The following is a 21,918-nucleotide window of genomic DNA, read 5'->3' as shown; positions in this document are numbered from 1 at the left end:
TCTAACAGAGGATGGAGAGCCTTCAACTTTCCATGAAGCTTTAAACAGCTTAGATGTTGCTTTGTGGATGACAACAATGCAAGAAGAAATTGAAGCTCTACACAAGAACAAGACATGGGAACTTGTACCACTACCACACGGAAGAAAAGCCATTGGAAACAAATGGGTCTACAAGATCAAACGTGATGGTAATGATCAAGTGGAGCGGTATCGTGCGAGATTGGTGGTGAAAGGATATGCTCAGAAAGAATGTATTGACTTCAACGAGATATTTTCTCCGGTGGTTCGACTCACAACAGTCAGAGTAGTCTTGGCGATGTGTGCTACATTTGACTTACATATTGAGCAGTTGGATGTGAAAACTGCATTTCTTCATGGAGAACTTGAAGAAGAAATATATATGCTCCAACCAGAAGGTTTTGCAGAAAAAGGAAAAGAGAACTTGGTTTGCAGGTTGAACAAATCTCTATACGGTCTCAAACAGGCGCCGAGGTGTTGGTATAAGAGATTTGATTCATTCATCATGAGCCTTGGATACAACAGACTCAGTTCAGATCATTGTACATATTACAAGAGGTTTGAAGATAATGATTTCATCATTTTGCTGTTGTATGTGGACGACATGTTGGTAGCAGGTCCCAACAAAGATCGAATCCAAGAATTGAAGGCACAGTTGGCTAGGGAGTTTGAAATGAAGGACTTGGGACCAGCAAACAAGATTCTAGAGATGCAAATTCACCGAGACAGAAATAACAGGAAGATTTGGCTCTTACAGAAGAATTACTTGAAGAAAATCTTGCGACGCTTCAACATGCAAGATTGTAAGTCAATTTCTACCCCACTTCCTGTTAATTTCAAATTATCCTCAAGTATGTGTCCTAGTAATGAAGCAGAGAGGAAGGAGACGTCTCGAGTACCGTATGCATCAGCAGTGGGAAGTTTAATGTTCGCTATGATATGTACAAGACCGGACATTGCACAAGCAGTGAGAGCAGTCAGTCGATACATGGCAAATCCTGGTGGAGAGCATTGGATAACTGTGAAGAGGATTCTGAGATACATCAGAGGAACCTCAGATGTTGCATTATGTTATGGAGGATCAGAGTTTACTGTCAGAGGTTATGTGGATTCAGATTTTGCAGGAGATCTTGATAAAAGGAAATCCACTACTGGTTATGTGTTTACACTTGCGGGAGCAGCTGTAAGCTGGGTTTCGAAACTGCAGACCGTTGTGGCTTTATTTACAACAGAAGCAGAATACATAGCAGCTACACAAGCTTGCAAGGAAGCTATCTGGATACAAAGATTATTGGAGGAGCTCGGGCACAAACAACAGAAAATTCCTGTGTTTTGTGACAGTCAGAGTGCCTTGCACATTGCAAGGAATCCAACTTTTCATTCCAGGACAAAGCACATAGGAGTTCAGTATCACTTCGTTCGAGAAGTAGTGGAAGATGGAAGTGTGGATTTGCAGAAAATCCATACCAAAGAGAACCTAGCAGATGTTTTGACCAAGCCGATAAATACTGATAAGTTTGTCTGGAGTAGATCCTCTTGTGGCCTAGCAGAAACGTAGGCAACATGTTTATGGCGAAGCAAAAAGGATGGTGTGGAGATTGATTGTTTTTTAATTTAATCTCCAAGTGGGAGAATGTCAAAGTTGGCTGCATCTAGAAGTGTTTGGCATGACTGCATCTAGAAGTGTTTGGCATGGCTGCATCTAGAAGCTTTGACAAGAATGGTTAGCTTGCAACAAGTTTGAAGATTGAATTTGATGCACACGGTTTTGATGAAGAATTTGGTGAACACGGCTTTGATTTTCTTGGCCACTAGTTTGCTATAAATAGAAGTGCAGATGAAGAGTTTATGCATCCAATCTTGAGAGAGCAATTTAGGGAGTTGAGAGAGAGTTTAAGAGCTTGCATTTATAAGCTCTTATTTTAGTAATTTAAGAGTTTGGGTGTATTGGGGTTTTAGGTAGTGAGCTAAAATACTACAATACTTGTAACTCCTTTTCACTAGTAAAATATTTCCTTCTGTCTTCGCCCGTGGATGTAGGCTAAAAGCCGAACCACGTAATTTTTGGTGTCCTTTATTGTGCTTGTTCTTTATTTTATCTCAAATTTCATTTTAGCTGCGGTCCTGCTTCACCCATCAATTTCCTAACAAAGGGTTCTGTTCAAAAGTAATGTAAAAGATCTATAAGTGGAAAAAAAAAAATTGAGACAGCAAAATAAGTTGTGGCCGTCTACAGAATTTGTCACTGTGCTGCAAAGTTATGGTGGAGAATTGAAAGAGGCAATGCTGAACAACCTGATAAGTAGATCAGGCAAAGGTTCTGTGAGGCAGCTGATCACATAATCGAGAAAGGAAAAATGTGCTGCATCTTCGTCAATGAACATTGCTGTTAGTCTTCTATGCGTGGCACATACTATACAAATACAAATGCAAATAACCCACCACACAAATCATAATGCTTGTCACCTCCATTAGCAAAACTTCAAGCAACAGTTGTTAACTTTCTCTTATTTATGGAGGTGGAACTACTTCGAGGACCACCACCATATATTTCCATGCATGCTTCGGCGGCCTTTGTTCATTTCTCTGGTGATTAACAAAAAGCTTTTGAATTCTCAGCATAGCTGACATGAGTAGCAAAATCAGGTCTGCATATTGAGAAAAGCAACATAAGAAATCAGACATTGATATATGATGATTTGCTTTTCACTGAACACGAACAAATTTAAAAGATGATGAAATAGCGAGAGCTGTGACAAACCAAAACTCACCAATTTGATTTTTAGCCCTTGAGATACACCATTTGAATCCTCTCTGCCACTCTCCTGCTGGCATTTATTCTTCTGGAAATGACCGTCATCAAAGTAACAAAGACTCATCATTCAGATGGATTCTTCTCTCCATCTCTAGCCGGCAGCATAAAAATCTTCAATGTACTTTTCCATTTCCCGAAATAGGACAGTCTGCACTGAGACAGGACATATTTGTTTTCAAATTCACAATTGAAGTTGGTCACATTGCATGATACATTTCATGATTTGCTTTGACCGTGAAATTCACCACAGCTGTGCCCTGATGAACCTGAATTTCCGAAGGAAGAAAAAAAAAGTTCATTTACCAATTGTCCATCAGGGGTGACTTTTATTTCAACATCAACATCACGATGAAGGTGTTTTATCATTATTCCTCCGTCCAACAGCATAAATTTTAATTTATATCCATCTCCTTTCCACTGTTATTCTTATGAAGATCATCAATGACTTTAGCACAAATTTAACTTTATACAGCTTTGAAAATGAAAAGAACGGAGAAAGAATAGAGGATCATTTTATATTTACAAGAGGGGCCTTGGTGAGAATAGTAGCCAAATGGTGGATAAGGTGGAATTTTCCCTACAATAAGCAGTTCAGAATGCAGAGATATTACACTATGAAATATATTTACAAGAGGACCCACTCCGAGAAGCTATTGGCCCTGTGTAAGATTTATTCATGGTAATTAGCAAGTAAACCTGATATGAAACAAAGCTGATCATCATGACGAAAATCTCTACTTATGCCGAAAATAGTTTCCAATAAGTTTTCCCACAATATATTAACTTGTTCATATTTCATACATCAGTATCAGGTATGAATTAGTCAAGAAAACCAAGTCATGCAAGTTATGATACTGGATTCGGAAAGAATTACTATATTCGAAGTGGCCGTCAATATGCACATATGCCTCAAATAGTTGTGCTGCATCTTCTGCATCAACGCCCTTTCTAAGTTTCGTTGAAACAGAAAATTTAATTATTTTCAAATAATGGATAAGAGGTCAAAAAGATTTCTATCCCGTGAATTCTCACTAGTAACTGGCTTGCTTCGGGTTCTGCTGAGACTTGAGGTTACTTGCCTTGAGAACCGACACTATTGATATGCTTCTTATCGAAGGAAAGCCCTGGTTGACTGGAGTACAACTTCCTCAAAAGTTCTATTTGATAGTACAAAAGGTTTTCAAAATCCAAGAACTAAAATTCAGTACTTGCTTAATCTAAAGAATAGCAAATAGTACAAAGTGGAGACATTTCTTCATACCTATTGAAAAAGGATATTATCAAGAGACTCTTGGGCTTGATCTGAACAACTGTTGTATGACTTGATAGCTTCAATGGCTGCTTCTGTAGTCCTATTTATTGCTTCATCACAATACGAGGATTTCTTATTGACTTCTTTCAACGAATCCTCTATCTACTCTATCCTGAGCCGTTTCCTATTTCTTTTCCTTCAAAGGAAATCTATTTCAACATATCTGCACTCCCAGCTTAAAGACAGGACACGGTTGAACTGATTTCCATGTAACATCTAAGAACATAATATCAAAATATGTTCTCTTAGCTCAAGTTTCTTCCATTTGCTTCATCTAGAAGCCTAGACGCTAGTTACGATCAAGGGTCCGAACCACCGGTTGAACTGCTCTATCATCAGTAAACTGAAAATAACCGAGTTAGATGAAAGAAGAATTAAATAATAGTGTCAAGTGCAAGAAATGAAACGAGTGAAAAGGCGATTCAAATTGCAAGAAATGAATAGATTGAAACGTTAAATTCAGATTTACAAGAAACTAATACAGTAAATACAATAACTGTAAGCCCTTACAAGCAGCATTTCACCACTAATGGGAGAATTCCAAGGCAACAAGAGCGTCAACTACTGGCAGAACTTCGATAGGATAAAGTCTTTCACTTGATTTAACATAACTGTAATATACAGAAAAATGAAAGAATCTAAGCCAAAGAGGCTTTATTTTTGGTAAAACAATAAAATGCTTCAATTGGTTAACTGGTTTGAAGAGCAGCATTGTAGGTAAGTCTCTGTCAACTCAACAAAATAAGCATTGTTGCGAACACCAACAATATTAATGCAAATAGTTTGCATATCTACAAGATCAGGGTAGAAATGATTGGCTTGAAGAAAGCAGAGATTCAAACAATTAGATTAAAAACTGCAGCAGCCTCCAGGGTCCAGACTATGTAATGTGATAGAAATAGATCCAGATTTTGTTATTTTAATTTCCTCAATTGCAAATAATCAATAAATTAAAAAGAAAGAGTAGAAAATACCTGTAGGTCTGTTATTGAATTCAAATTCTTGGACATATTCATGATCAATTTGAATGTCAGGAATGTGAGAGATCTTTTACCAATCCTCTCCTGTGTCCTTTTCGAAACGTTCTCCTAAAATAGGAGCACAAATAATCAGTAATTTCTCCAGTTCTGTCAAGCCCCGAAGAAGTTGGTCTGGCTGCGACTTCAGTTTTCTACAATGTCTGTTATGCAAGTTACGTAGTTGTGGCATGATCGTAACATCTTCATTTCCAAAATCCCACTCTTCACATCCATCCAAATGCAAAAGCGTGAGTTCTTTTATTTAGAAAAGACTATAAGTGATCAAGTTGAAGATGTGGCATGAATTTCACATTCAAGTGCTGGTGTTTCTAGAGGAACCTGAAATTTCCAGAGAAAATAAGTCACGTTACCAATTGCTCATCCATTTCTGTTAATATGATCATTTTTTATAGAGCAAAAGAATGAGCTTTACTCATCACCATTATCGCGATTCATGTAATAACTTTAACCAAACCTATCTGCTGTCCTAATTTTATTTGTGAATGAACCCATTTTCATGAAAATCGATAATGATTTTTCCACAAATTTAACTTTACACACCCTGAAAGAGGTTTAATGCTTAGAAGAGAGACCTTGGGCTGACATCTCCTCCTAGTTGTGAGAGTATAAAAGCAACCTCATGTTGCCTCGTCTTGGGATTGATCCTGATATTGCCTTGGCTCTTCCTCTCTTACTTCATCAAGCAAATACCAGGATTGCGATTAAAAGTGCAGGTCAATATGCATCTTCTGTCTCAGTATGTAGTTGTTCCACTGAGAACTTTGTATATAAACGTGAGCTTGTCAACAAATAATAAGAAATGAATTCACTGGAATTTTCATAGTTTCATTTTCTCAGAGATTTTCCTTTGAACCAAACAGTTTATCTCCGTTAATTTACATGGTATCAGAGCCACAATGGCTAATTCAAGTACTGCAACTTCAAATCAATTGATCATGAATTTAAATCAACCATCACAAACTTCATTTACTTTCGCAGCTACTGTGAAATTAGATCGATCTAATTTTCTGCTTTGGCAAAAACAAGTCTTGACTTCAATCAGAGGAAATCGCCTGGAAAAATTTATTTCAGAACCACAAATTATTCCAGAGCAATATCTGTCGAATGCAACAACTGATGGATCTGGAGAGAACGTTGAAAATCCAGCTTATGTCAACTGGAGAGCATTGGATCAAACACTTCTTGGTTGGCTGCTATCAACCATAAGTGAAGGTATTCTAAGTTCAGTCCTTAACTATGATACTTCTTTTGATGTGTGGAAATCTATTGAAAAATAATTTGGAGTTCAATATGAAGCTAAGATCATGCAACTTCGTTATGAAATGAATATCTTAAGGAAAGATTCTGTGGACTAAAATGGTGAATCCAAAACTTGAGCTTGTTAAACAACAACGTTTTGGCTAAGTTTAATATAACTCAGGAGTCACGAGTTTGGCATGTGGGTCACTTAAGTTCAAAACGGCAGAAGCTTGTGATGTTTTGATCTAAGGCTTAAGTGGAACATGTGGAGTGCACATGAGGTGGAGAATCAAAGTCGTTAAGAAAGCTGTTAGTCCAGGTGGCAGAGATCTGTGTTTTCTGGGTTCATTATCAGTTGTTATATAAGCTGGTTAATGGAGCAGTTTCAGCACTGATCTGAGAGCGTGATAAAGAGAGTTAAAATAGAGAGAAAGTTGAGTCTTGATCCTAGTAATTAGCTCTTGTATTACACTGTAAAGTTTGCTTGAATCATCAATAAAGCTTGCTCTGTGAGCTTTTCCCGTGGATGTAGATTGTGCTCTTTTGCACAATCGAACCACGTAACTGCACAATCGAACCACGTAAAACTCTTTCTTGCTTCTGAGTTTGATTAGCTTCTAATTCTGGTTCTTGGTGTCTTTTTTATTACAACCATTTTCGTTAAAGGTTCTGTTAACACTTAAAGCTTCATTGTTTAGGATCTTAGCATCTTGTTGGTCTGATTTGTGATCTTGGGCAGTGTATTGGGTTGTTCGTTGTTTTCTAAAGCACCTAATTCACTACAGATTCAATGAATATTGAGGAATATTGTGAAAAAATGAAGCTACTCGCAAACAAACTTGCATGTGCTGGTGATATCATTACTGAAAAAGATCTGTTGATGAGGATTTTAAATGGTTTAGGTTCTGGCTATTTAGATCTGGCTTCAATCATTACTGTAAATAAGATGAGTTATGATGATGCATATGCCTTATTGTTGACACATGAAGCTAGACTTGGACAGAGTCAAGGTACCAAAACCATGCTTAATGCAAATTACAGTTCAATGAATGTTAATCACTCTTACATGAGAGGAAATTTTAGAAGAGGCACATTTGGTAATGGATATTATGGTCATTCTGGTAATAGAAGTTTTAATGGTGGAAGAGGTGTATTTCATAATTCATATCCTAGAGGATCTCCTACTGGTGTTGCAAATTTTGGAGGCTATGGCAGAGGACAAACAATGCAATTTCTAAGGCAATTTGTGAGACCAAATTATCCTCCTTCAGCTTATCATCCTTCAGCTAACATACCCTCTAATGAATCACCACCAATATGTCAGATATGTCATAAGCAAGGGCATACAGTAGATGAATGTTGGCACAAATATGATGATAGTCATACACCATTACCCAAACACTTTGGAAGGGGTAGATCATTTGGGTCCAAGGCTGGTTATATGGCTAATTTCGATTCATTTACAAATTATGCTGCTCCAACAGTGGAAGACAACTATGCTGCTTCTTTTTACTCTGGCTTTAATCTCATGTATCACTCATCTTATCCATCTACAGAGTTTAATGCTCCTGAAGCTTATCTTACCAATTATGAAGGGCTTGCTGATGATTGATGGTATCTAGACAGTGGTGCCACGCATCACTTGACCAATAATATGGGTAACATGAATTTCAGAGAAGAATTCAAGGGATCAAATCAGCTTGTTATTGGCAATGGTCAAGGTTTGTCTATAACTCATGTTGGTGATGCATGCTTTACTTATAAGAGATCAAATGCTGCTTATAAATCAACACATATTTTGCTCAAAGATATGTTATTAGTGCCTGATATCACAAAGAATTTGCTAAGCATATCAAAACTGACCACTGATAATAACTTGTTCATTTAATTTATTGATGATGTCTGCTATGTGAAGGATTCTCTGACGAGGCAAGTGCTTCTGAAAGGACTTGCTGAAAAAGGATTGTATAAGCTAATTCTCAAGCCATCTGAGTCTGTTCCTTCATTCTTCCTGTGCCAAACCTCTCATATTCAACTATTGTCAATGCTATCTGCATGTTCTCTTGGTCCTCATGTTTTAAATAACACTCAGAATAATAATTTCAGTTCTGTTTCTCTTTGTAATGCATCAGATAATAAAGTTTCCAGTCAAAATTCATCTTGTAATGAATTGAATAATAAAGCACTCCTTAGACACAGACGTTTTGGTCATCCTAACTCTCAAACACTAATGCATTTGCTGAAAAATGATGCTTTTGTTAATCTCTCAAGTAATAGCATGGAACAAGCACTGAATCAAATTTGTGAAGCCTGCCAGATGGGCAAATCTCATAAACTTCATTTCCCCATTACAGAAATCAAAACAACTAAGGCTCTTGAACTTATTCACACAGACTTGTGGGGACCTCACCCATCCTATCTAGAGATGGATATACTTACTACATAAGCTTTGTGAATGATTTCAGTCATTATACTTGGATCTATCCCCTCAAACTGAAATCAGAGGCATTAGAGGTCTTCAAACTATTCAAATTGCAAGTTGAAAACTAACTTAGCACCACCATTAAGCACCTGCAATCTAACTAGGGGGGAGAGTATAGAGCATTCACTCATTTCTTAAACCAGTGTGGAATCATTTTTAGACACTCTTGTCCATACATACATAACTAAAATGGAGTAGTTGAAAGGAAACATAGACGTACTGTTGAGTTAGGACTCACCTTATTGGCACAAGCCAAGTTACCTTTCAAGTTTTGGTGGGATGCTTTTCATACAGTTGTGTATCACATTAACAGACTACCATTTACAGCCTTGAAACTTATTACTCCATATGAGAAAGTATTCAATCACAAACCTGATTATAGTATGCTCAAGTGCTTTGGTTGTACATGCTATCCTTACTTAAGAGATTACAATAAGCATAAATTCGATTATCACTCAAGTAAGTGTATTTTCATTGGTTATAGTCCATCTCATAAAGGATACAAGTGTATGCATCCCTCAAGTCAAATATACATAGTCAGACATGTTGTTTTTTATGAATATACTTTTCCTTATTCCAAAGATTCAGTTTTTTATTCTATTGAATCATCTTCTCATTCAAGTCAATCTTTCACACCTCAACAAGTATACCATTTGTCAACATTACTAGTTTCAGTTACTGACAGCTCATATAATCCACACTCTGCAAGTTCTATCAGCGGTAGCTCTCAGAGTTCAGACAATTCATCTCATACTGATAACCAAAACCTTCATTTATAGCAACACATATCAACTAGTGAACCATCTACAGAACCATCCATAGAACTATCTACAGAACCAAATACTCAAATACCACAACCTGTACCTTATCCATCATCATCTATTCAACCTAATATTCATTCCATGACTACCCGAAGCAAATCTGGTATCTTCAAACCTAAACTATATACTGCAGCTCTCATTCACAAAGAACCTGATTCAGTGTATGAGGCCATGCAAAATCCAAAGTGGCTTACAGCCATGAAAGAAGAGTATGCAGCCTTAATACAGAATGGTACATGGTCCCTAGTGCCAAGAATAGCTTATCAAAAGGTAGTTGGGAATAAATGGGTGTACAGGGTGAAATATAACACTGATGGAAGTGTGGCCAAATACAAAGCTAGGTTAGTAGCTATTATGAGAGTCAATTGTTTTGAAACATTCAGCTCTGTCATAAAACCAGCTACTGTAAGGGTAATTCTAAGTTTGGCTGTGGAAGATAAGACAAGTTGATGTGAATAATGCTTTTCTCAATGGAGAGTTGACTGAGGAAGTGTTCATGGATCAGCCAGAGGGGTTTGTTGATGTTGAAAAACCAGAATATGTGTGTAAGCTTCATAAGTCTCTATATGGCCTTAAACAAGCTCTAAGAGCTTGGTATGATAAGTTGAGAGGATGTCTGTTACTGTGGGGATTTATGAATTTCAGTTCAAATACTTCTTTATTTCTAAAAAGAAGTAAGTCATCTCTGATCTTAATCCTCATTTATGTTGATGACATTCTAATAACATGGCCAAATAGCTCTGAACTAGAAAGCTTTATTGCTGAGTTCAGCACAATGTTTGCTCTAAAGGATCTTGGAGCTCTCTCTTACTTTTTAGGAATCGAAGTGTTGTATGACACATATTGTGTATACTTATCACAAAGGAAGTATATAAGGGACTTGTTATCAAAGGTTGAGATGATAAATTGCAAAGATGTTGAAACTCCTATGAGTACATGATTGAAACTGCAGAAAGAAGCTCAAGGAAGCCTTGGTCATTATGTTGAAGATGTTACACATTATAGAAGCATCGTTGGTGGAATGCAGTATTTGGTTCTGACAAGACCAGAGATTGCCTTCAATGTACATAAACTAAGTCAATATGTTTCTGCACCAACATTGCAGCATCTCATGGCATGCAAACGGGTGCTGAGGTATCTGAAAGCAACACAGAATTATGGACTCAAATTTGTTAAAGAGGGTGATATGAAGTTGACATGCTTCACAGATGCAGATTGGGTAGGGGACTTAGATGACAGGAAGTCAGTTGGTGCTTATTGTGTTTACTTGGGTCACAATCTGATATCTTGGTCATCCAAGAAGCAACCAGTCATTGCTAGATCAAGTACTGAAAGTGAATACAGATCACTAGCTGCAGCAAATGCAGAGATAAGTTGGTTGCAGTCTCTGTTCTCTGAGTTAAAGTTACAATGCACAGAAAAACCTGTCATTTGGTGTGATAATCTTAGTGCAACTGAACTGGCTCACAATCCAGTTTTTCATCCAAGAACGAAACATATTGAGATTGACATACATTATGTTAGAGACAAAGTACTTGCTGGAGAATTGAGCATCAAGTATGTACCAAGTGAGGAGCAAGTAGCTGATATAATGACAAAACCACTTTCATTCATAAAGTTCAACTATTTGAGAGCCAAACTCAACATCCTCCCATGTTCCTTGAGTTTGAGGGGGGCTGTGAAGGTAGCTCACTATTCGAGCAGTTCAGTGAAGCCACGTCAGCAGAAGGTTATTAGTGAAATGTAGAAGTTCAGCTGAGTTGGTTAAGAATGTCGTTATACAGCTCATAGTTCGTTATGTAAAGTTTGTTAATTACAAGTAGAAATCACGTGTGAGAACTTTGTATATAAACGTGAGCTTGTAAACAAATAATAAGAAATGAATTCACTGGAATTTTCATAGTTTCATTTTCTCAGAGATTTTCCTTTGAACCAAACAGTCTATCTCCGTTATTTTACATCCACCCCATCAACGCCTATCCCTAGCTTCTCACCAGTAATTGTGTTGTTCCATGCTCTTTGGAGACTTGAAATTAATTGCCTTGAGACCTGACAGTGTTGGAGGAGCTTCTCATTTAAAGCAAGCCCTTCTTGACTCAAATGTTAGCCTCAAAAGTGCTACTTGATCGTCCAATCATCCACATCTCCATCCAAAATTTACCCCATAAAAAAAAATCAGTACTTGCTTGATCTATAAAATAGCAAATTTTACAAAAAGTGGAGACATTTAGTCATACCTAGTAAAGATAGAAAAAGAATTGTCAGGGGACGCATGGGCTCCATCTGACAATAGTTGCGTTTACTTGAAAGCTTCTCCAGCCCTCTTTTGTTGCTTCATCACGATAGGCATATCTTTCAATGATCTGCTCTATCCTGATCCCTTTCCTATTTTCTTCTTTACCTTCAAAGAAAATGCAAATTTCTTCAACACAAATGTACTCCCAATTCAAAGAAGATCATAGTTGAATTTCAGCCCAATCATGTTGAGTGCGGGAGCACGAAATTGGCAATGCAGGAGAACTCACTAAGTTGATCACACAGAGGTACTGCGAAATTAAGAGAAGAGAAAATGTGCTGCCTCAATGACCTTGATGCAGGAGCTGGTTGTCTTGGTGTGGAACTACCCGATACACCTTTAACAACCAAACGGTTCTCATAAACATTGCTGTCTCCATCACACGGCACATACACACTGTACAACTTCAAAGACAAATGCCCCATCACACAATACTAGTCAGCTTGATTTACAAGAGTACAAACAACTTATGTTAGTTAGCTCTGCCAACCAGTGACCAGCAACACTCGCTAATTTTATATAAAAATGTAGGACATTCAATGCATGTACACAAGCCATTGTTGTTAAAATTTATCTTTGTTTATCTATGTAGGAGTACCTTGATAACTAAGACCGCATTTTCCATGCATGCTTTGGCCTTGGTGATTAATAATAGGCTTTTGAATTGTAAGCTTAGCTTTCATTAGCATTCGTAGCAAAACCAGTTCTGCATATTAAGTAAAACAACAAAAGAAATTAGACAATATTGATATTCTAAAAAACTAATTATTAATTAAACACACATGTACACTACATGAGACTAAAATCCAAGACCAAGATCTTGAAAGGCTGCCAACAACAAGTGGGGTTAGGCCAGGGTCTCTACAAACGACGTTGATATAATGATGCGCTTTTCATTGAAAATCAACAAAAATATGAAGAATAAAGAGAGCAGTAATAAACCATAACTAACCAATTTGATTTTTAGTGCACGAAAGGGATAGACCGTTTGAATCCTCTCCAGCACTCTGCTTCTACATTGGATCGAGTGAATGGAAAGAGTTCCGTATTTACAGCTAACCTTTTATTCTTTTGGAAAAGACTATAATTGTCAATCTGAAATTAAGAAAGACTCATCATTCAAACAACTTCTTCTCTCCATCTCTTGCTGGTTGCATAACAACCTTCAATGTACTTTTCCAATCCGCAGAATGGTTCGCTGAGACAAGAGGTATTTGTTTTCGAGTCAACAATTTAAGCTGGTCATTCTGCTTCAGCTGTATACATTCACCACTGGTGTGCCCTGAGAAACCTGAATTTCCATCGGAAATGAAGATCATTTACCAACTATTGTACATTGGTCATCAAGGGTGACTTTTTCTCAACGCCAACAGCATGAATAATGTGATCATTAGACCAACATTCTTGTGACCAAAATCATGTAAACTTATGATCTAAATCATCTCTGATTCCCTTTTGTTGTGTTAATGACCATTCTCATGAAAGCATCAATGATTTTTGCCCAAATTTTAACTTTATACAATATGCAAAATTAAAGAATGGTGAAAGAATGAAGGGTCACTGGATCAAATTTAACACTTACAAGAAGAGTCTTGGTGAGGTAGCTGAGAATTATAGCCGGTCGAAAGAGTAGAATTTGCCCTGCAAAATTGAACTCTAATTATGACTCAAAAATGGATGAAATTGGTTTTTTGGGATGATGACGTTTAAAGCTGACATGGCAGACCAGTTGTGTAGAATTAGTTAAGTTGGTTACAACTCTGCAACTGCTTGATAGTCTGAGTATAAAAGCAGAGGCCTGGCAGCTGGTGAGATAGACATCTAAGAATCATTATCTCTTTCTGTGTGAAGAGAATTAGAGATTGAGCTAAGTCTCATTGTCTTCGTTGTTCTTTATTCTATGAGTGTAATCATCCTCCGTTCATAATAAAACATAGTTCTGACCAGCATATTAAACTGTTGCATACGCTAACCAGACAACATTCTTGATAAAGAAGTCTTTCAAGTGATTTCATCAGAAATATAATTAATATGTAGAAAATGATAGAGTTTAAGCAAAATAGGCTCCATTAAGAAAATCACAAGAGGCGAAACAAAATAATACTTAAATCTATACTATAAAAATGCTTTTACTCATCTTCAACCCTTACAATTTGAAACACTCGTAGAGGGGAAACAACTCTATCATCTGTGTAAAATACACCATAAAGATAGATCAGACTGAATTAATACATTTGGATTAAAACCTTCATACCTTGTCTTGGCCCCTGACAGTAAAGTTGATGTTCTGATGTTCAAGTCTCCACGTTAATCCTGACAAATCCAACTAGTGATATTTTACTATTGAATTGAACATTCCAATAGTATAGGAATGGTGGTGACAATCTCTAGCAGCTTGAACATTTACAAAGCAGAAAGCCCCTTTTTTATATACAACTGCAAACACCAGCAATATTAATGCAAGATCAGATCAGATATGCAGACGTCTTCAGGATCATGATAGCTTAGAATCTAACAAATAAAGAAACTAAGATGATTATGAAATATTAAAGAAAGAAAGCGAACAACATACCTTCGGGTCAACGGAATTCAACATCAAGGACTTGTATTCGGACTATTCGGGGGAGCTGGTAGGGGTGAAACGGTTTTGAAATTAGGAACGTGAGAGATCTTTGACCAATCCTCTCCTGTTTCCTCGTCGAAACGTTCTTCCAGAATACGACAATTGTAAATCTTCAACATCTGCAGTGTTGTGTTCCCAAGAATTTGGTGTGGCAGCGACTTCAATTTGTGACAATCTCTAATTTCCAAGGAATTGAGTTGGGGCATGATTGTAATGTCATTTTTTTCATTTTCCCACTCTTCCCATTCGTCCAAATCCACAAATATGAGATGTTTTAATTTAGGAAAGGCAACAACTGTTGAAGATGAAGATGTGGCATGCATATGATCACTTTCAATTCCCAAAAATTCATCACCCACTCTTTTCACACTTTGCAGAGCGAATACTTCGAGTAATTCAAGGGATGGCAATTTTCCGAGAGGAGGCATTATTTCAAACTTATTGCAGAATGAGAGCTCCAACTTCTTCAACTTGTTTAATGACATTATCCAACTGGGCAAGGTCTCGCCTCTATATTTCCAGACATCTAATGACTCTAGATTTGGAGGTGGTCGCAAGGCTTCACAAATTGCTTCATGGCTAACTTCATTTTTCCCCTCCGTCACTTCTTCTTCTTCATCTTCTTCATCTGTTCTCTTAACAAAACTTAATGACAAATGGAGGAGATTCTTCTTTTTCTCAAGCTCTACAATTTTAGCCTCATGAACATCAGTGACATTCCTCAACCCTCGAATTCTAAGAGACCCTCGGAGATGATTCAGTTGTCTTAGACCTCCCAGGTTACATGCTTTATTACCATATTTGTCACTGCGACTCACAACAACAAACTCACTCAATGTCCGAAGACAGGTTAGTCTCTCTATTCCTTTTGGCATATACTCTACAAAGTTGACATCAAATATTAAATGCCTCAGATTAACCAACTTTCCAACTCCCTGAGGTAATCTATTCAAATTGTAACATCCTTCAATCTCTATGGTTTGTAAATTAAATAACTCACAACATGTGTCAGGCAATTCTTTTATTTCCAGCCAGTGCAATTTAAAGTATCTTAAATGTATCAATTTTTGTATCTCTTTTGGGATTTCATATATCGAATTCTCCTTACTATTCCTAGTTATCTTTAATGCCCTTAAACATGTAAATTGATTGAATAAGACTTGAAGCACCGGCGATGAAGAGACTTCAATGGGGATATTATGGATTAAAAGGCTACGTAACTTTTTGGCATTAAACATGAAAACAGGAAATGAAGCCTCGTTCCCAAACACCAACATTGAATGCCGAAGTTCCTCTTCAGAAGTGTTTATCCATAATGACCCTTCAACACCATCAATTTCTTTTGCAAAACATTCGTTTTTAGTGAGAAATTGTGCAAAGTCATGCACTATATCATGCATTTTATATATTATATCCACTTCGACGAACTCCTGGAAGAAAGATCTTGTGGCTAAGTAATCAAAGTACTCCTCACCAATCATCTCCATCTCTTTGTTTCCTTTTGTTCCAATACAACCTTGAGCTGCCCATAACTTAATCAATTCATCTTTCTTTATATTGTAATTTTTTGGAAAAACAGCACAATATAAGAAACAACGCTTTATTCTAGAGGGCAAATCAGTATAACTTAGTAACAGAGGGGCTAATAGATCTTTTTCAAACTCTTCTAATTGCCACATCTCACTATCTAATATATTTTGCCACTCTTCAGTAGTTCTTTTAAACCGCAATAGGCTCCCAATAGTTTTGGCAGCAAGTGGCAGTCCCTTACACTTTCCTACAATTTTTCTACCAATTTCTTCTAATTGTTTACATTCAAAAGGAGATCTGCCAAAAAAGGCAAATCGTTTGAACAATGACCAACATTCTAGTTCAGACAATTCCTTAATTATGAGAATATCAATTGACTCCATCATTCGAGCAACTGTCTCCTTACGAGTGGTAACCAGAATCTTACTTCCATGAAGACAATTCATTAAACAATTGTGAAATGGTTCCCATTTACTGTAATCTTCTGTCCACACATCATCTAAAACAAGAAGAAATTTCTTTCCTGTAATAGATAAACATATGTGTTGAAGAAGTGAATTCAATTCACCTAAATTAGGGGCAGAACCTTCTAAAGCTTCAATAATAGCTTTTGCAACCCTATACTCATCAAAAGGGTCTGATACAGACACCCATATCCTTTTCTCAAAATTGTTTATCACATCATTGTCATTGTAGACAAATTGAGCAAGAGTGGTCTTGCCTATTCCACCCATCCCTACCATAGAGATGACTTGGACGGCATTTTGTTCTTCACTGTTCTCGCACAACAACTTGGTCTTTAAAGTATTCTTCTCCTCATCTCGACCACGTACTTCAGAGACATTAATTAAGGCAGTACTTTGTATCCTCTCAGGTTTCTCAGTACCTCTAATGACGTGAAAATTAAAAATATCTTTCTGCTTGACAATATCATTTAGTTTGTCGTTGATTGCTTTTATCTTTAGAGCAATGTCACGACGCAGAAAGACTTGTTTGAAGCCAAAGCAAGCGGTGGCAGGAAAGAAGGAACATACCTTCTTCTTCTTCTGAGGAACAAGAGCATTCTGGTCAACCCCCTCGATTTGCAATTTGAGCCTTGCAGTGTTCCACTCATCCAACACATCTTCCATGTCGTAGGATGTGTGTTTGAGCTGATCCAGCCAAAGTCTAACGCTTTCCTCCTTAATTTGCCTTTGCTCAGCATCAACAATCACAGCTTGAATGGCTCGAAAATTGCTGGTAAGCTTTTCCACTTCTTGGTCAACACCATCAACTAGCCTCACTTCTTTTTTTGCCTCTTCAACAGCCACTGAAATCAGCTGCTCCAAGACAACCGAAACAAATGCGTCAACCATGCTGCAACAAGGGAAATTAATTAATTGAAGACAATACGTTGTTACAGAGTTATCGCAAAAATTGCTGAAAGTGGCTAATATAACTATGTCAATTCTTATACTAGAAGCGATTGACAAATGTGTCAATTCAGGATTATTTATCAGCGACTTTGATTTTTTAGACAAGTATTTTGTTGACCTGCTAATAAACTGGTTAAAAGATTAGTGCAATTTTTTTAATACCGAACGTTCTTCCGCATTTCATGGCCGTTGGCGTTGGCTGATGTCAACTAGAACTTGCTTTTAAATACATAAATTAAAAAAAAAATAGACTACCCTTACAAATTATTTAAAATACACATACAATATTGTCGTGTAGCTCTCGACAATTGCCTAGATTCTCCAAGGGTAGCCGCCCATGGTCCACAATTACAGAATATTTTATTTTATCCCATGCGAATTAATAGTTAAACTAGAATAAACAATGTTGAGCACAATTGACTAGAAACAATGTGCATCATTTTCTGGTGGATAACACGTAATTGGTATCTTATTTTAATAATTTAAGAATTTTTGGTCCTTGTTACGTTGTAAAGATAATAATCTTGGATATCTTTCATCTATAGTATTTGTAGTAATTTTACCTCAGTGGATCCCTCTCTCATTTAATAAAAGTATGAAATCTCGGTTACTAATTGATGGAATACTAGTCAATCTGAAACCATTTTGAATGATATTCAAGAAAAGGCTACTCCAGAAAAATTCATAGAATTCGATGAATCATTCCTCCAGGACGAAATGATAAAAGAATTTATGGAAAGACGTCTAGAAAAGCTTTGTATAGGACTCTACAAAGAAACAATCCAATTAATCAAGATGCATGATGAGGATCATATCAATACGATTTTTCACTTCTCAACAAATACAATCTGCTTCGTTATTCTAAGTGGTTATTCTATTGTATGTAGTGAAGAACTTTTTACTCTTAGCTGTTGGCTTAAAAAATTCTTATATAATTTAAGAGGCACAATAAAAGCCTTTTCGATTCTTTTCGTAATTGATTTATGTATCAGATCCCTTTCACCCCGTGATTGGGAACTACTGATTGGCTATATTTACAATGACTTTAGGCTTGCTCATAATGATAATGATGTTATTCTATTTGTTGTTTTTTTTCCATTTTCCCCATCATTCTAGATACATTTTTTAAATATTGACTTTTTTCTTATTTAAATCATGTATTTCCGTCACTTGTATTGATTTATCATTCAATAATTGAGTGAAAAATGATTCAATGATTTCTTGCACGAATTTAAAAAAAAAATACATTTGATGACGCTAAACCTTATCTCAAATGATAATTCCACGTAATGCACTATCCTAAATTTTTAAGATACTATATAAGACTTTAAATCTTTCAAATTTTTAAGAGACATACTTTTGTGCATTGAAGCTGATTGGGAAATTATAATTAAAACAATAATGGTTGACTTTTCTGAAGTAATATCCTAAGAGATTTTGTTCTATTACATAACAAGTTTGTGTAATTTATGCCGAATGACTTGTTTATTAAGATTCAATTAATTGATGACTGCCAGATCACTTTGATGGAGTCTCTTGGGAAAACGTCGTTAACGTTCAATCAGCTATTTGGCCAATTACCTCCCTTGTTGACCATATAAATTCAATTGGGTTTAATCAGCAATTCTCATCTTCCACGATTAACTGGTTAGTGGTTATTAAGAAAAATAATGAAAAAAAAGAGGAAAATATAAAGGTCATCTTTCTATATTAATTACAAATTAATTTCTTTAAGCTTTTTGGAAGGTTTTGAGAAAGACTTACGACAACATCATAGACAAATGAACAATTAAGAGCAATTTAATTTATAACCATGGAGCTAATAGAAGTAGGAAGTAGCAATATTGTGAATAAGCATCAGTTTTATCATTTTAATTGAGAAATTAAATTAAACATCCATTAATTGGATTACATATCCAATTCATCATGAAATAGGAAAGAGATTTAACGCTGTTTTATTTAAGGTTGGGCTGTTTTTACTCTGAAGTTTATTTTAAACACTATTATCTTGTACACTTATTTTAAAAAGTAAGTTTTACTTTATATACTTTTTAAAATTCTAAAAAGATCCTTACTCAAACTATTTAAACTAATTAATTTATTTACTTAAAATACTAATAAAATTATTCAATACACCAGTTTTAAGAGATTTAACAAATTTTTACAATGATATAATCAAGTTAAGTAGTAAACAAATTATTTAACAAAACTTTAGTTATAAATTTTTTTGTTTATTTATGTTTAATATTAATTTTGCACCCAAAATAGCTTGCAATGAGAAAATAATAATAAGAAATACTTGATAAATACTATAAAAAAAAAGAGGAAGAAGGAGAAGTAGAAGACGAAGAAGAAGAAAAACAAGGGGTCAAAAGCAAAAAAAAAAAAAAAAAGATGCTTCACAATAATTTTGTTTACTTTATTTTTGAAAAAAATAAAAAAATTAGTGCAAAATTTATTTTATTTATGGAAAAATAAAAATATTGATTTCATCATTATTCATCTAAGTATTGATTAAGATGTTGCAAAGAAAAGTTTTAAAGTTTAAAGCATAAGAATTATATACAGTGAATAATTACTGTGCTATATGAATATTTGAAATAATTATAAAATATTGACTTATAATAAATTATCCTTAATTGTAATTCATATGATATGTATTTTTATTTTAAAGTTTTTATTAAAATTAAAACGTTTAATGTAATTTTTAGAGTACAAACACCCTTATCCTTTATATAATCAAACACAATAGTTTACACAGCATTAACAATTCTTACAAGCAATATAGAGGGGCAGAGCAAACTAATTACTTAATTTCATATGCTTTCGAAGGGTTCTGTCCAAAAGTAATGTAAAAGATCTATATGTGGAAAAAAAAATTTTGAGACAGCAAAATAAGTTGTGGCCTTTTACAGAATTTGTCATTGTGCTGCAAAGATTGTTGCATAAATTATGGTGGAGAATTGAAAGAGGCCGTGCTAGAGAACCTGATAAGCAGATCAGGCAAAGGTACTGCGAGGCAGCTGATCACATAATCGAGAAAGGAAAAATGTGCTGCATCTTCTTCAATGAACATTGCTGTTAGTCTTCTATGCGTGGCACATACTATACAAATACAAATGCAAATAACCCACCACACAAATCATAATGCTTGTCACCTCCATTAGCAAAACTTCAAAGTACTTGTATCACTTTTAACAGCTCTGCTAACCAAAGTGGCGAAGTTTAAACACAAATGTAAGAAACTCAATTCAAGCAACCGTTGTTAACATTCTCTTATTTATGGAGGTGGGACTACTTTGAGGACCACTGCCATATATTTCCATGCATGCTTCGGCGGCCTTAGTTCATTCCTCTGGTGATTAACAATAAAGCTTTTGAATTCTCAGCATAGCTGACATGAGTAGCAAAATCAGGTCTGCATATTCAGAACAGCAACATAAGAAATCAGACATTGATATATGATGATGTGCTTTTCACTGAACACGAACAAATTTTGAAAGATGAACTACCGAGAGGTGTGACGAACCAAAACTCACCAATTTGATTTTTTGGCCCTTGAGATACACCATTTTAATCCTCTCTGCCACTCTCCTGCTGGCTTTTATTCTTCTGGAAATTACCGTCATCAAAGTAACAAAGACTCGTTATTCAGATGGATTCTTCTCTCCATCTCTAGCCGGCAGCATAACAATCTTCAATGTACTTTTCCATTTCGCAAAATAGGGCAGTCTGCACTGAGACAATAAATATTCGTTTTCAAATTCACAATTGAAGTTGGTCACATTGCATGATACATTTCATGATTTGTTTTGACTGTAAAATTCACCACAGCTGTGTCCTGATGAACCTGAATTTCCGAAGGAAAAGAAAAAAAAATAGTTCATTTACCAATTGTCCATCGGGGGTGACATTTATTACTCAACATCAACATCAAGATTAAGGTGTTTTGATCACCGTTCCTCTGTCCAATAGCATAAATTTTAATTTAAATCCATCTCCTTTCCCACTGTTATTCTCATGAAGATCATCAATGACTTTAGCCTAAATTTAACTTTATACAGCTTTGAAAATGAAAAGAATGGTGAAAGAATGGAGGATCATTTTATACATACAAGAGGAGCCTCAGTTCAGGTCGCTGAGAATAGTAGCCACATGGTGGGTAAATTGGAATTTTCCCTACAATAAGCAGTTCAGAATGCAGAGATATTAAATTATGGAATTCCAAAGTTGAAGAGACAAAAATGTAGGCAATAAGCAAACCTCTCCTTCGGCTTTGACAGGATCCTTGTGCTGAGAGCATTATTTTCAAACCTAAAAAAATAAA

At 35.8% G+C, this 21,918-nt stretch overlaps 2 protein-coding genes across 3 annotated transcripts; both read right to left on the bottom strand.

Moving 5' to 3' along the window:
* Nucleotides 1-11,409: 11,409 nt before the first annotated feature.
* LOC127903827 (uncharacterized) lies at nt 11,410-12,730 on the bottom strand. Of its 2 annotated transcripts, XR_008056698.1 has the most exons (4): nt 12,622-12,730; nt 12,253-12,427; nt 11,965-12,128; nt 11,410-11,871 (listed from the first exon to the last, which is right to left on the bottom strand). XR_008056698.1 is itself a non-coding variant. In XM_052445069.1 (3 exons), the coding sequence occupies exons 1-3, from the start codon at nt 12,646-12,648 to the stop codon at nt 11,989-11,991; spliced, it is 342 nt and encodes a 113-aa protein (XP_052301029.1). In that variant the 5' UTR covers nt 12,649-12,730; the 3' UTR covers nt 11,894-11,988. The 2 variants fall into 2 exon arrangements, 1 of the variants encoding a protein (XP_052301029.1); XM_052445069.1 differs by lacking the exon at nt 11,410-11,871 and having other exon boundaries at nt 11,894-12,128.
* Nucleotides 12,731-12,984: 254 nt separating this feature from the next.
* On the bottom strand, nt 12,985-17,536 carry LOC112499002 (putative disease resistance protein RGA3). Its single transcript, XM_052445059.1, has 4 exons — nt 14,596-17,536; nt 14,278-14,459; nt 13,606-13,664; nt 12,985-13,314 (listed from the first exon to the last, which is right to left on the bottom strand). The coding sequence occupies exon 1, from the start codon at nt 17,529-17,531 to the stop codon at nt 14,619-14,621; it is 2,913 nt and encodes a 970-aa protein (XP_052301019.1). The 5' UTR covers nt 17,532-17,536; the 3' UTR covers nt 12,985-13,314; nt 13,606-13,664; nt 14,278-14,459; nt 14,596-14,618.
* Between the last annotated feature and the right edge of the window lie 4,382 nt (nt 17,537-21,918).

This window comes from Citrus sinensis, chromosome 7 (assembly GCF_022201045.2).
Source record: "Citrus sinensis cultivar Valencia sweet orange chromosome 7, DVS_A1.0, whole genome shotgun sequence".
In the NCBI taxonomy this organism is placed as follows: domain Eukaryota; kingdom Viridiplantae; phylum Streptophyta; class Magnoliopsida; order Sapindales; family Rutaceae; genus Citrus; species Citrus sinensis.
The sequence above is the reverse complement of the archived record's forward strand: the minus strand, read 5'-3'. Positions and strand labels throughout refer to the sequence as shown.

Coding starts and splice junctions, on each gene's coding strand:
- LOC112499002 (XM_052445059.1), bottom strand. CDS start 17,531: ATGGTTGACGCATTTGTTTCGGTTGTCTTGGAGCAGCTGATTTCAGTG.
- LOC127903827 (XM_052445069.1), bottom strand. CDS start 12,648: ATGGAAAATGCGGTCTTAGTTATCAAG. Junction 12,428..12,621: donor ATGCGGTCTTAGTTATCAAG/GTACTCCTACAT, acceptor TTGTCTTTGAAG/TTGTACAGTGTGTATGTGCC. Junction 12,129..12,252: donor ACCTCTGTGTGATCAACTTA/GTGAGTTCTCCT, acceptor TTTTCTTTGAAG/GTAAAGAAGAAAATAGGAAA.